The following is a 14885-nucleotide window of genomic DNA, read 5'->3' as shown; positions in this document are numbered from 1 at the left end:
GCCCTCCATAGCCACGGCTCACTTACTCACCTTAATCGTCTCCTCCTTCTCCGGTTCTCTCTCAATCCTCGATCGACTGCCTCCTTCCCTCTTTTCTTGTTTCTTACTTCTACGACTCCCTCTCCAATTTCTATCGACTGTCTCCTCTTTTTTTTCTCTTTTCTCTTTTCTATTCTTTTCTTTTTTCCTTTCTTTTTTTCTCCTTTTCTTTTTTTTTTCTTTTCCCCTCCTATTTATGCTTACCCTTATTAATATTATTACTTATTATTCATTTATTTATTATTATTATTTTATATATTTAACTCAGGTATTATATTATTCCCCATTTAGAAGAAATTTGGTCTCTTAAATTTCGTTATCTTACCTCAAAAAGTTGCGGATAGTTACTCCTCATCTTGTCCTCCCATTCCCACATTACTTCCTCATTTGCGTGATGCCACCATTGTATCTTTACCATATGCATTATCCTACTCCTCAATTTCCTCTCTTGTCGCTCGAGGACTCGGATCGGTTCCTCCTCATACGTCAAATTCTTCTCCAATGGCAATATTTCATACTGTATAATATATTTCGGATCAGGGTGATACTTTTGTAGCATAGAAGTATGAAATACATCGTGTACCCCCTATACCACGGAGGAAGTGCTGTCTAATATGCAACCATACCCACCTTCTCGAGAATCTCAAAAGGTCCTATGAAACATGCACTTAATTTTCCTCTTTTCCTAAACCTTAACAAACCTTTCATTGGGGACACCTTTAAGAACACATGATCCCCTACTTCAAAGCTCAGTTCCCTCTTGCGATTGTCTGCATATCCCTTTTATCTACTTTGAGCTACTTGTAAATTCCTCTGTATCATTGACACCTTAACCATAGTTTCTTACACTAGTTCTGACCCGCTCAACTGTCTCTTTCCGACTTCCTCCCAACATGTTGTTGACCTACAGGGCCTACCATAAAGAGTCTCATAAGGAGCCATCTCGATGCTAGTATGGTAACTATTATTATAGGTGAATTCTATCAGAGGTAGTATATCCTCCCAATCCCCCCCTATGTCAATAATACATGCCCACAACATGTCCTCCAACACCTGTATAGTCCTCTCCGTTTACCCATCCGTTTGTGGATGAAAAGCTGTACTAAAACTTAACTTGGTACCCAATGCTTGTTGTAAGCTTCTCCAAAATTTAGAGGTGAACCAAGGATCTCTATCTGACACAATCGATACGGGAATGCTATGTAATCTTACCACCTTCTTGATATACAACCTAGACAACTGATCCACCGAATCTGTCACCCTCATTGCTAAAAAATGGGAAGATTTCGTTAAACGATCAATAACCACCCAAATACTATTATGCTTCTTGTGATTCCTTGGCAACCTGGTTACGAAATCCATGAAGATATGCTCCCACTTCCATTCGGGTATAGGCAAAGGTTGCAACAAACCCCCAGGCTTATGGTATTCCACTTTCACTTGTTGACACGTCAAACATCTTGACACATATTCAACTACATCTCTTTTCATACCCCTCCACCAGAAGCTTCTCTGCAAATCCTTGTACATTTTAGTACTCCGCGGATGTATGGCAAATTTGGTGTTATGAGCCTCACTAAGTACTTCTTCTCGTATCGCACTATCATTGGGAACACACATTCTGGTTCGAAATCTGAGTAATCGATCACCCTAAACATTAAATTCTTTTGTTGTCCCTTGTTCTACTACCTTCCAGATTGTCTGTATTTCGGTATCCACCATCTGTCCCTCCCTGATTTTCTGGACCAAGATAGGTTGAGCCCTCAAACTAGCCACATATTTCCCACTATTTTCTTCTCGAATTCGTACTGTTTTATGGCTTTACATGAGTCCCACTCAGACACCATCAAATGTGCCAACATCCTAGTACTCTTCTGGCTAAAGGCATCTGCTATCACATTTCCTCGTCCAGGATGATACCTAATCCTACAATCAAAATATTTCAACAACTCCATCTATCTCCTCTGTCGTATATTTAATTTCCTATGAGTGAACAGATATTGCAAACTCTTATGATCTGTATAAATTTCAAAAGTCTCCACATACAAGTAGTGTCGCCACAATTTTAGGACATAGATCACTGCAGCCAGTTCCAAGTCATGTGTCGGATAGTTCTTTTCATGTATCTTTAATTGTTAGGACCTATATGCTATCACTTTTTTATGTTGTATTAGCACACAACCCAGTCCAAGACGAGATGTATCACTGTACACTGCATAACCTCTTTTATCCGATGGAATGGCCAATATTGGGGTAGTAGTAAGTCTTTGTCTGAGTTCCTGAAAACTACTTTCATCGTCACCATCCCACTCGAACTTCACATTCTTTTTGGTTAATCTAGTAAGAGGCTTTGCAATACTCGAAAATTCCTTGACAAACTGGCGATAATATCAAGTTAGCCCCAAAAAACTTCTGATTTTTGATATAGTATTCGGCTTTTCCCACTTTACCAGGGTCTACAGATACCCCATCTCTCGATACAATGTGGCCCAAGAATGCTATTTGATCCATCCAGAATTCACATTTACTAAATTTTACATACAACTTGGTTCTTCGAAGTATCCCTAGGACTACTGTCAAATGTTCAGCATGTTCCACAGAATTCCTCGAGTATTTCAATATATCGTCTATGAAGACGATCACATAACGATCCAAAAGAGGTCTGAACACTCGATTCATCACGCACTCGCCTACTAGATTTCTCCCTCCCTATTCACTCTCCTCCCGACTCCCTACGAGTCGTTCTTCCTGCTACGGTGCCCTAGCCTCTCCGTTAATCCACTCCCTCTCGACTGGAGTTTAATTCATCAATATGTGTTTCCAGATAAACATTTAACCATATTATGCCATTTTCAATGTTTGAAGTTTAAGTTTACAATACCTCCTGTCCCCATCGTCCTCCACAGCCACGATTCGCTCACTCACCTTAATCGTTTCTTCCTTCTCCGGTTCTCTCTCAATCCTCGACCGACTGCCTCATTCCCTCTCTTTTCGTTTCTTCCTTCTCCGACTTTTTCTCTAATTTCTATCAACTGTCTCCTCTTTTCTTTCCTTTCTCTTCTTTTCCTTTTTCCTTTCTTTTTTTTCTCCTTTTCCTTTTTTTTTTCTTTTCCCCCTCCTATTTATACTTATCCTTATTAATATTATTACTTATTATTCATTTATTTATTATTATATATATATATATATTTATTTATTTAACTCAATTATTACATAATATACCCTCTATTATCTTCTTCATTATGAACTTCAAGCAATTGTCGATACCATTGAATTGTATGCGAGTAACAATGCCATCCAGCTTTGATATCATCACTTGAAGTATTCCATTATCCATTACCATCTATCGGTACAAAAATGTAAAATAATTAATCCAATGAAACCAAGGCTTTGTTTAGAATCAATTAAAGAATTTATAATTATTCTAACTATAATTAAAAAATTAATACCATTTAAAAAATATATTAATTCATAAAAAAATTTAAAATTAAAATAATAGGTACAAGTTTTTTAAAAGTAAAATTTATGTCGAATTTTATATTTGTTTGTGATTATCTCAATTCAAAAAAATTAATTGTCACAAAATAATTTTATTTTGTCTAGATATTCACAATTTTTTAAAATAAAGTTTAATTTGATTATTACAATCTTATAATATATTAACGAGTAATTTTTAAAATTATTAAAATTAACCAATACAATTTTATAATACATTTATAAAATAATAAATTTTATATTTTAAATAAAATTTAAATTTTAAATTATAAAAATTTTAATCACTGATTACCAGATTGGGTAGTTCTACTATGAATTAGTGTAACGGCCCCGGAAATTTAAAATGAAATGTATATTAAAAATATCAAATGCGGAAACGAAGTCAAAAATTCGATTAACATCCCTTACACTAAAACCAAAAACGTGTTTACAAAATATAAAAGATCAACTACCTAAAGGAGAAACTTGAAAGTAAAAGCTACGAATATGACTATGGAGTCTTTAGGCGTCCCCTTCGTCGTCCTCCTGCGGAACCGGCTCGGGAACAATATCTTCCTGATCTGAAATGATTAAATAAGGAATAAGCTATACTGGCCCAGTAAGGACATCACGATATCTCACCGTCACGGAGGTAAAGGTGGGTAGAAAACACAAAAAGACCAATGGAGCATAATTTACAACAAATTCTTTTATCAATAATAAATCCTTCACCATCCACTTACCTCGGTGAAATTCATAAAACAGTATACGAAAGCAATAACATTATCATCACCATGAAATCATATAAAAACTGTATAACATAATACTTATCAAGCCTTTTGAAATTCAATCGTTACACAACATATTTTCCTCATTTACCAGCCCACTAGTATCCATGGGGATCCATAGGGGTCCCGCTACCCGTTAACCCTTAACACTTGAAATCAGATTCGAGGGCCGTCCCCATACTCCGTCCGGTATGGGCGCCAAAACTATAAACCTCATTACCCCGTCCGGTATGAGGGTGAAACGGGCCGTCCCCATACCCCGTCCGGTATGGGCGCCAAAACACATAACATCTCCATACCCCGTCCGGTATGGGAGACCACAATCCCGGTAGGGTTCCCTACGGATCCGGTCCGTCCACCATCTCCAGGATATCTAGTCAGGCTGACCACATTTATACAATTACCCATTTTCATAATCTTTCATTCTCTTTTTCCTCACTCAGCATCATTAATCCACATACGAACAAGCAAAACGGTAATTTATGCCAAACAGACAACATACAGCATCAATATCCCAGTCATTCAATTCATAATCAATAAAACAGTAAAAGATGCACACGAAACTATAAAATGAAAACATCGAACCTCATACTGCATTTTAAACTGTAAAATAGGCCAAATAACAGTTAACCAACAAACACACTAGACCCCGACTCCATTAGCGACCTTAAGCAATTTCACACATTCGTTGATTCAAGAAATACCGTTTTATCATTATTGAACTTTAATACCGTGATAGGAAATAGGGTGAGGGGTCCTTACTCGTTTCGGGGTCCGAACACGGCTTCACAGTGCGCCTACAGGCTGTCCCTAATTTTTCCTGAATTTTTCCCGGGGAACTGAAACGCACCACTGGTACCTGCACGTGTTCCAAAAAATCGCAAATTAGGCCCAGGGCCCCTTTTTGGCCAATATCGCAATTCCGGCACGGCAGCTCCGCCATGCTCTGGCGACGGCGCCGCCGCTTGCGGCGGCGATTCGCCTCGGTTTGGCTGTTTTCGGCCGAATTTGGCCACACTTGCATTGGTCCTTGCGATAAAACAACCCTAGAGCCCTCGGGGGCCCAAAAAATTACGGAAAATCGAAGCTTACCGGCGGCAGTGCTCTCGGGTGCGGCTGCTCTTCGGTGAAGTTCGTGTTTTGGTGATTCGGCTCCAATCAACCTGTAGAGAAAAGAATGGTGATCATTGTGATATAAAAATTGCATCAAACGGAAGCCGGGAAGGGCCTCATCGGAGGAAAAAACCGAGAAGGGGCGCGACGGCGCCGCTGGGTTTCGGCCGTGTTTTCCGGCCGTTTGGCCGAGATTTTGGCTCCGATTTGGCCACAGGGGAAATCAGTGTGGAAAAACGAGTCGGGGGTATGAAATTTACCTCGATCGCCGGTCGGAAATCTCCCCGGTGCGGCGGCGGGTGGCGGCGGCCGGCGTCTCCGGCGTCTGGTTCATCTTCTCCGGCGAGGGCAGGCGGCTAGGGTTTTTGTGGTCAGGTGTGGGGGTTCTATTTATACCCTTTTGCTTTTTGATCTCAGCCGTCCATTTTGTTTTAATCTGGGCCGTCCGTTTTTGATTAAATCTGGGTCGTCCGTGCGATTGCATCTGGGCCGTCCGTACGCACGCTTAATCTGAGCTGTCTAATCGCGCGTACGCGGATCGCCAACGTGGTCTGTCCCCGGTCGACGTGGTTTTGCCACGTGGCAAGTCCTGGTTGATCGGGACTGCTGACTGGGTCTGCTGACGTCGCCCCCCCCTCACTTTTTTTTTTTTTTCCAAATTTCCGGGCGTTACAATTAGGCCGGAGAATCATAAATTTATATAGGTATAAAAATTTTTAAGAAATGAAAAGAAACAATATATATATATATATAATGAATTTACATAACGATCTTGAATATGTAGTTGGATTACACAAGCAGACATGGCTGACGACCGATGCAGCTCTCTCTCTCTCTCTCTCTCTCTCTCTCTCTCTCCTGTTTCTTCTGCAAAAAATTATAAATTTTGAGAGGAGGGTTTAAATAATAAATTAGAAGGCGTGTTTGGCTGCAATGTTTTCTTGAACTGAATACAAGTTTTTTTAGTTCCGTTTGATCTTACGTATACGACGTCGCACCGTTTCTTGTGAATTCTTTACTCAGTCGCTACCACCCCATTGCCCGCTCCCGTGCACAAACTTCAGTAAAATATTCTTTGCTCTTTATTCTACCTTAAATTTTGAATTTTAATTTAAAAATATTTTCTCTTTAAGTTTTAAAAAATTGTATTTCATTTTATGTTCCTAAAAAAAAATCTTTTAAAATTGTGTTATAAAAATTTGAGATTGTTTTATTTGATTCTTGTCTCTAATAATTTGATTTTTGAGTCAAAATTCTTATAATTTTTAATTAAATTTAAATATATTATTTTTAAATAAAATATAATAATTTTAACTACTAAACTATAATATTAAAAAAAAAAATAAACATAAACAAAATTGGAGAATATATAATATACTCAAACGCAGACATAATGTAGGATCTTTTTTTTTTTTTTTTAATCAATTTTAGCAAATTTATAATTTTTCAATTAAACACTTTTTGCAAAAAAACTTGGTTTCTTTTTTCTTTTTAAGGCATACGTAATCATCTACGTTACCAGTCAATACATGTGGGCAGAGCCAATCGTGGACTCGACTTCCGCAGACGCACCTAAAAACGTGATTCGATTCTTCTCGTTCTGCTGATGTCTGGTTTATCTTTTTTATCGGAACTGGTCTCTGGCCGATAAATCAACTAGATCTTCATTTCATTTCTCACCAAAATCTGATTCACATTGCTTTATTCTCCCTGCAAAAGATTGTATCTGCAGCTTGTATTAAGCAAGTTTTGATGGAGACCAAATCTGTACAGCCAGGTAACACAATCCCACTGCTCACTCCCTACAAGATGGGAAAATTCGATCTTTCTCATAGGTGAGTTAAAATCTCCATTTTTTTTTTTATTTCTAATCTCCTGCATGTGAATGATTTTTAGCATGTTCTACAACTGGTTTAAGTTTGAGTCTGTTATGGCAAACGAGAGATAACCATGATTCCTTTCTTCAAGAATTCATTAAGCAGTCCGTTAAATGTGAAGCTACCCATCTTCCAAATTTCGCTGCTTTCTTATTTCCAGTTTGGTATCAGAGTGGTGGTTGACACTTCGAGATATAATGGATCTCTCTTGTATTTTTTACTTGGGTAAACTCTTCTTAGGACTACTATCTAATTATCTGACTAACTTTGTTAGCATTATTCATCTTCTAAATTTTGATGATTTTTTCAGTTTTAGTATCATAATGAACGGTTCAAACTTGAAATATTCTTGGGCCTACTTTTAACTGTGAATTGGCCAAATTGTTATTTGAATTACTGGTTTCTGACGATTTTTTAGTTTTAATATCAGAATGACTGGTTGAAACTTTAAATATTATGTGGTCTGTCTTGAAAATGTGAATTGGCTAAACTATTCCTAGTATTTATACTTAATTTATCCGACTAATTTTGTTAGTTGCTTTGCTCTGGTATGATTGAACATCTGGCTTACTCTCTAGTCCCTTGTTGTACTACATTGAGATAATTCAAGGCTTTATCTGTTAACATTCGATTTCTGGCGTTTAGGGTTGTTTTGGCACCGTTAACAAGGCAAAGATCTTATAACAATGTTCCTCAGCCTCATGCCATCTTGTACTACTCTCAACGAACCACTCGACGAGGTCTTCTCATAGCTGAAGCCACTGGGATTTCCAACACCGCTCAAGGGTAATTTCAGCTATAAACTAGCAGACTGTCAAGTTTCCTTCCATCAAAAGAGGTGAACCTGGCTGTATTCCTTTGTCGTCTTGAGAAAGTGATGCAATCTTGGGTTTCTTCGATATGTGCAGGTATCCAATGACACCTGGTATATGGACAAAAGAGCAAGTGGAAGCCTGGAAACCTATTGTTGATGCTGTTCATGCAAAGGGTGGGATCTTCTTTTGTCAAATTTGGCATGTTGGGAGAGTTTCGAATTCAGGTTTGCTCCAGTTAAACCTTTGTTTAGTTGGTCTTCTGCTTTACTTGATGTTGAAGGGAATACATGCACCCGACTTTGTCTGATTTTTAAGATTATTTTCATTTTGATCATTCTAGTCCTATGTCTTTCATGCAGGTTTTCAGCCAAATGGGCAACCACCAATCTCTTGTACCGACAAGCCATTGACCCCTCAAATTCGAGCTAATGGCGTTGATGTTGCAGAATTCACACCTCCAAGGAGGCTAAAGACAGATGAAATCCCCCAAATAGTTGATCACTTCAGAATTGCCGCAAGAAATGCTATGGAAGCTGGTATGTTTCTTTGCTCTCTTAAAACCAAACATATTGAGAACGTCAATTCATTTAAAAAATATTATCCTTCAAAATGAAGTACAGTAAATGATCTAATATTACTGTTCAAATGAATAGGATTTGACGGAGTTGAGATCCATGGAGCTCATGGCTACTTAATCGATCAGTTTATGAAAGATCAAGTGAATGATAGAACAGATCAATATGGTGGATCTCTAGAGAATCGATGCAGATTTGCTCTAGAAGTTGTTGAGGCTGTCGTGAACGAGATTGGAGCAGACAGGGTTGGAATTAGGCTATCGCCTTTTGCAGACTATATGGAATCAGGAGACTCTAACCCAAAAGAATTAGGTCTCTACATGGCTGAGTCCTTGAATAGATCTGGGATTCTTTACTGCCACATGGTTGAGCCTAGAATGAAAACAGTGAACGAAAAATGCGAATGCCCCCACAGTCTTCTGCCCATGAGAAAGGCTTTCAAAGGTACTTTCATTGTCGCAGGGGGTTATGACAGGGAAGACGGAAATAAAGCTGTAGCTGAGGACCGGGCGGACCTTGTTGCCTTCGGGCGATTGTTCTTAGCCAATCCAGATCTGCCAAAGAGATTTGAGCTTAATGCTCCTCTAAATAAGTACAACCGGCATACATTCTACACACCCGATCCTGTAGTTGGTTACACTGATTACCCATTTCTTGAAACCCAAAATTAGGCAGACGGAGGAGTTGAATATCCGCTTATCTAGGTAAATTTTGCTTCTTGGTGGCTTATAGTAATATCTGTAGTATCAATAGTTTTTCTGAGAATAATTTGTAATATCAATGATGGCATCCTATGTCAATTGATGCATTTTTAGTCATTAATACAATTTCAGATTTTTTACTATTAACCTTTTTCATGAGAAAGGCTCTAAAGGTTACTTTTATTGTGCTGGGGTTATGACAGGGAAGATGGAAACAAAGCTGTGGCCGTGAACCTTGCAGACTTTTTCCCTTGTGGTCACTTGTTCACTGGCTAATCCAGATTTGCAAAAGAGATTCAAGCTTGGATGCTCCACTGAATAAGTATAAGTGATTCCACAAACATGATCCTCTAGTTGGTCACACTGATTATCCATTTCTTGAAACCAATTATTAGGAGACTGGGGAAGACGGTACCTGAAAAACCTGATTATCCTCCCAGGCTTTATATGTGTCTGACTATCGGTACTTCTAACTTCCTTCTTATATTGAAACATCTTATCTATACATCATGTGTTGCAATAAAGAAAATGATGCTATGAAAGTATTTTGTACCTTTTCACCATTCCAGCAAAAGAATACACCATAGGAGGAGAGCCACTTAAAAAAAATGATATAATAATTTTTATGTAATTTCAAGTGATTTAGTTTCCCGAGTGAGATCCAAGCATACTGGCAAAAGGCTAATAAGAGTTTTCTCCATTACAAGAAGCATCTTTTGGAACAAGCACATCAAAGTCACTTACAGTCCATTCAGCTGTTTCCCCAGTCTTGCTCACATATATTTCTGTACCAACATTGATTGAAGACCATATTCGCCTTGCTGGCTTTGTTCCTGGATTCTGAGCAGCAAAAGAATAAAGAAGCACCTTTTCTTTAATATAGATTGAAATCAGAAGCCAACATCCAAATCATGAAAATATAAACTAAACTTTTAACCTACTTCACATGTTAATAATATAATATAAAAATATAAGACAATATTCCTTATGTTAATTTAAACTTTTAACATAAAAGGTTCTCCAACTTAATTATTCTATATGGTATGAGAACTAGATATTCACAATTCAAGCCACAAGAATCACTTTTACCTTTCCATTAACTACTACTATTTCTTTGCCTCACATTTCTTTTTTTCATAAGAAAGCCCATTATTAGAGCTTCAACTTGTAGAAAAACTCGTCAAGATCTCTTTGGCTGATACCTCTTTCTGCTCGCTAGTGAACTTTCGTGCTTGTTTTTTGGTTGTAACGATGTGTGAAGTTTAAATTGCCATAGGACTTCCATGCCCTAGAAAAGTTTCAGCTTATATGCTAGGTTCAAAATATCAGGCATATATATGAGGGCGTATAGTAAGAATATATACTGCCAAATTTTTTAATTACATATAGGGGAATAGGTGAAGCAGTTGGCTACCAAGTGGGTCAGGAATCATCATCTCCTTTCTTTTTCCTGGCATAATTAAATGAGGATCTACTTTCGGATTGAGAGGATGTATTGTTAGGAGGGGGTGACCAATGACCTCAATGGCTCTTTCTACATATTGGTAAGACGGATCTAGAAAGATTAGGCCCTTGGAAAAATGATAGTGATTCAATGTGCATGCTAGGTTCTTGCTTTTGCTGCATCAATATGTAGTGTTAAAATGATAAGTAGCGTTAAAAATGATAAGTAGTCATTTTAACAATGATAAGTAGTGTTAAAAATTCTCAAAATCGCAGGAATAATATCCCTAACTTTAAGTAAATGCTACGTTTCATCATGTTATGTCAAATGCTTCCAGATGATACTTAAGCAAATGAAAGAAAAGTACCTGGTAGAAATATAAGCGACTGGAAAGAGCACCAACATCAAGCTCCCAAGTCCTAGGATCACCAATCCATCCATCTCCTTGCTTTTCAGGGTATCCATGCACTGACCATTCAGGATGTGGAAGAATCTGTACTAATTCCTGTGCCTGTGGATTGCTATATGGATCACAGATATCATATGGTTTCTCCAGATATTCAGCATTTCCTGGGCTACAATAGAGATGGTAAGCAGAATACGGAAACCTAGTAGTCTCATTTCTATAGATCATCTCACCAGTAGGACTAATGTGATAAGGTGGGCATGAAGCCAAATTATTTGGGCGGCACCAGCTGGTAGTTTCAGGGTTAATTATCATCTCACTGTATCTAGTTACATCAGTCAAAACATCTCCGTCACATGGATCTCCATTGTTCTTCCAACAGCTTCCTATATCGATGAGATAAAACTGACTGTTGGCTCCTCCCCCCCGTTTAACATCAAGTGTCAATTTCACCGTAAATTTTGGAGACTCTGGCAGCTGAGCAACAATCCAATTAAAAGGGTCATGCTTTGACAATGCTAATTCAGGTAATTAACTAGAACTTAGTGGAAAATGAGGAACATAGCAGTCATAATAATCTCCCAATTCTTTCATTAAACAGAATGTGTTCCAAATCTTAAGGGAAAAAAAGGAAGAGCAATAAAATTTCAAATAAAATCTCATCAATTTCGTAGAGATTTAAGACCAACTATGAGAGGTAAAAGAAGAATAAACTTAATCGAACATGCATAACATGCACTCATCAGAGAAAAGTATAAAGGTAGCAAGTCAAAATTTCATCCAAACAACAACCTTTCTCATGATGCCACGCCCATTATAATGATAGCCACCATTAAATCCTTCTGTTGCATCTGCACGAAGATACAGCATTAGCCATGGATACTTTGCGGATGTTGTCAAAACATGTGAGAAAACCCAACTCCCTGTGCTCATGTTCTTGTGCCACGAGACTTGAAAGAAGGAGTTTTTCCCTACACCTTTGCTCAAGTCGGCATCAAGGTCATATGTTCCATAGAATCCTCCGCTTAAAGATACCATCTTGTCCCCAAAACCAACCAGTTCAGATGAGTTATGATATACCAATGGCTGATTCATGCAGCCTTGCCCAAAACATGGAAAGTTTCTATCTGTCACTATTTTACTGACTTTTTTCCCATTTTCCGGGCATAGTGTAGTATTCTTGTCAAAATTCCCATTTTTGAGCATAATCATCCAAAAATGCCATGGTTTTGAAGAACTGTCTGACTCACACAAAGAACCAAGAAATAATTCCTTTTCCACTGCATACAGATCATGATCTGTATAAGACTTAAAACCTGGTTTGGGAAAATTATCACCTGTACCTAAGCTGTTATCAGAGTCCTTCACCTTGTGATGCACTTCGCACTTACGCTGACTACCAATATGCCTGTGACCCAAAGAATCTGAAAATTCGAGTATGAAGCTAGCAAGACAAGCTATAAAAATGAATATAGAACCTTAGACTGAGTTCAGATAGTGTGCTTGTAGAAAATGCAAGCAATAACAATGTCCTGGCCGGGCCTCATATTTTGTGGAAAACTCATCAACATAAATCCATAAGCAGATCAAGTTTTAAATTAACAAAATGACAAGCAGGACAAAGGTTGGTGTGATGTTGCTTCACTGTTGTCCACAGGAATTACTTCAAATTTCATAAATTAAAAGGATCATTTAGCAGTTCTTGGGAAAACTACCCATTAAAATCATGAAAGCACACCGGTTATCTTCGTATTTTGTTCTTCAGTTGATGCACACAGAACATATTTTCTCAAGTTTTTTTTTTTTTTTAAAAAAAGAACCCTCTCACAATCACATGAAATAGATTCCTCCATTAAAATTCTCTTCTGTTAGCATGAAGTTACTCCAAAGGCTACATGGGTTTTCTTAAAGCAACCCAAAAAGGTAAAGTTTTGGTCCATAAATTTGTCTCAGCTAACAGACTCAAGAAACCAAGAATGTCTGCGAAGAAACATTTTATCAAACAAATGGCGTGCAGAAAAAGAAATCATGTTATTTCCCGATTCAAAGACCACAATGCGAAGCGAATTACCAGAGATGAAGGCGCAGTACAAATCGGCACAATCAGCCCACCTGGGGCTGACCATGTCAGGTGCTTCCGCGCCAACTTCATTGCAGAAATTCCAAGCTTCCATGGCAACTCTCACACTGTAGCTCCGCATTCCAGGGTCTCCAATCGCTGATACGTACTCCATCGTTTCTTTTATTGACAACGAAGCCCAGTTATTGACAAATGAGCTCTGCAACACGACAGAAACAAGGAGGACAATGAAAGCCAGTGAAAGCATGTTCTATCATGCGTTTGTCTTCACTTTCAGGGACGAGAAACCAGAGTTTTTCACAAGCGCCGGGTTTGGAGTCTGTGGTCGTTCAGTTTGAGTTGAGGTCCTCGCGGAGGAAGGAGGAACACACGTGCGTCGAGTTCAGAAAGCCGTACACACGTGTTGTGGCAGTTGAGTTCGGTTTGACATTTTTTTATTAGTTTTGTATTTTTGATAAATAATATTGTGAATTTCCGTTTAGAAATTTTAATTTATGAATATATTTTTATTTAATATTTTTTATAAAATAAAGCTAAATTACATGGAGGTTTTAAAACTAATTCCAACAAATTCAATTAATTTTAAAAAATTGTTTCTAGATTTTATTAAAAAATAATAAGACAGTAAATATTCAATAAAATTAACCGTTTATTTTTGAAACATTATAATTATTTTGATTTTATTTATCAAACTTTTGTCGTTGTGCTTGCTTTCAAGCTAGCTCTAAGTCCCCGTGGCTTTACTTAACAAATTTCTTATAATAAAAAATCTTCAATATTTTAATAATTAATGGACCGTTAGGTAAAATTTTTAATTTATTGTGATTATTTTAATTAAAAAAATTTAATTATTATATAATATTTTTTTATTTATTTAAAAACATATTAGATTTACTAAAATTTAATATAAATTAATCACATGCAAATTAAATCTTAATTATATTACATTAAATATTATAAATTAATTATTTTTAATCTCTAATACTTTTAAATTATGTTTGAAATAATATTAATGTATGTTTAAAATTTTTTAAACCTAAAAAAAAAAAAAAGAAAAAAAAAACAGCTAGAATCATTTTAATCTCTCTATAAAATATTTGAAATTATTCTACGGGTTTGTCAAATCTTAATTGACAATGCCTTTAACTAAATAGAACCCCAAAGATTCAACTTTAATTTTAATTAAGGCTTAAAGTTGATCTTAAGAATAATTTCACTATAGAATTAAAAAATTAAAAAGATTAAAAAAAAAAACAAAGGAAGTTGTTATATAATGTAGATTAAGCTTAGCGTATGATCATAATATACAAAATTATTAGTTTATATTACCCTCGTGGCATCTATACCTCCATTTTGTAAATTTTATTTATCGAGCATGATCACAAATATTAGTGCATGCTTTACTAATGGAATATACATATAATTATATCTTAAATTGACAGTTAACAGGTTCTTTTATCTTTTATCTATATATACATAACACATATATTAATTTACACGGTCATGTTCAGCTTTTCAGAAACGACGTTACACTAATAAATAAGGATGGTGGGTGTGGCATAAAAGTATCAAT

At 36.9% G+C, this 14885-nt stretch overlaps 2 protein-coding genes across 3 annotated transcripts; one reads left to right on the top strand and one right to left on the bottom strand.

Annotated features, from left to right (window-relative positions):
• Positions 1–6932: 6932 nt before the first annotated feature.
• On the top strand, positions 6933–9927 carry LOC110818771 (12-oxophytodienoate reductase 2-like). The gene is made up of 6 exons (XM_022047756.2): positions 6933–7249; positions 7937–8077; positions 8200–8330; positions 8466–8642; positions 8760–9385; positions 9586–9927. Exons 1-5 carry the CDS (start codon positions 7167–7169, stop codon positions 9350–9352), a joined length of 1125 nt encoding a protein of 374 aa, XP_021903448.1. The 5' UTR covers positions 6933–7166; the 3' UTR covers positions 9353–9385; positions 9586–9927.
• On the bottom strand, positions 9915–13737 carry LOC110818770 (uncharacterized). 2 transcript variants are annotated; one of them, XM_022047750.2, is made up of 4 exons: positions 13304–13737; positions 12025–12656; positions 11194–11709; positions 9915–10222 (listed from the first exon to the last, which is right to left on the bottom strand). In XM_022047750.2, the coding sequence occupies exons 1-4, from the start codon at positions 13557–13559 to the stop codon at positions 10064–10066; spliced, it is 1563 nt and encodes a 520-aa protein (XP_021903442.1). In that variant the 5' UTR covers positions 13560–13737; the 3' UTR covers positions 9915–10063. The 2 variants fall into 2 exon arrangements, with proteins under 2 accessions (XP_021903442.1, XP_021903445.1); XM_022047753.2 differs by having other exon boundaries at positions 12025–12083.
• Between the last annotated feature and the right edge of the window lie 1148 nt (positions 13738–14885).

The sequence above is a fragment of the Carica papaya genome, chromosome 1 (genome assembly GCF_054855325.1).
Source record: "Carica papaya isolate Zhongbai chromosome 1, ASM5485532v1, whole genome shotgun sequence".
In the NCBI taxonomy this organism is placed as follows: Eukaryota; Viridiplantae; Streptophyta; class Magnoliopsida; order Brassicales; family Caricaceae; genus Carica; species Carica papaya.
The sequence above is the reverse complement of the archived record's forward strand: the minus strand, read 5'-3'. Positions and strand labels throughout refer to the sequence as shown.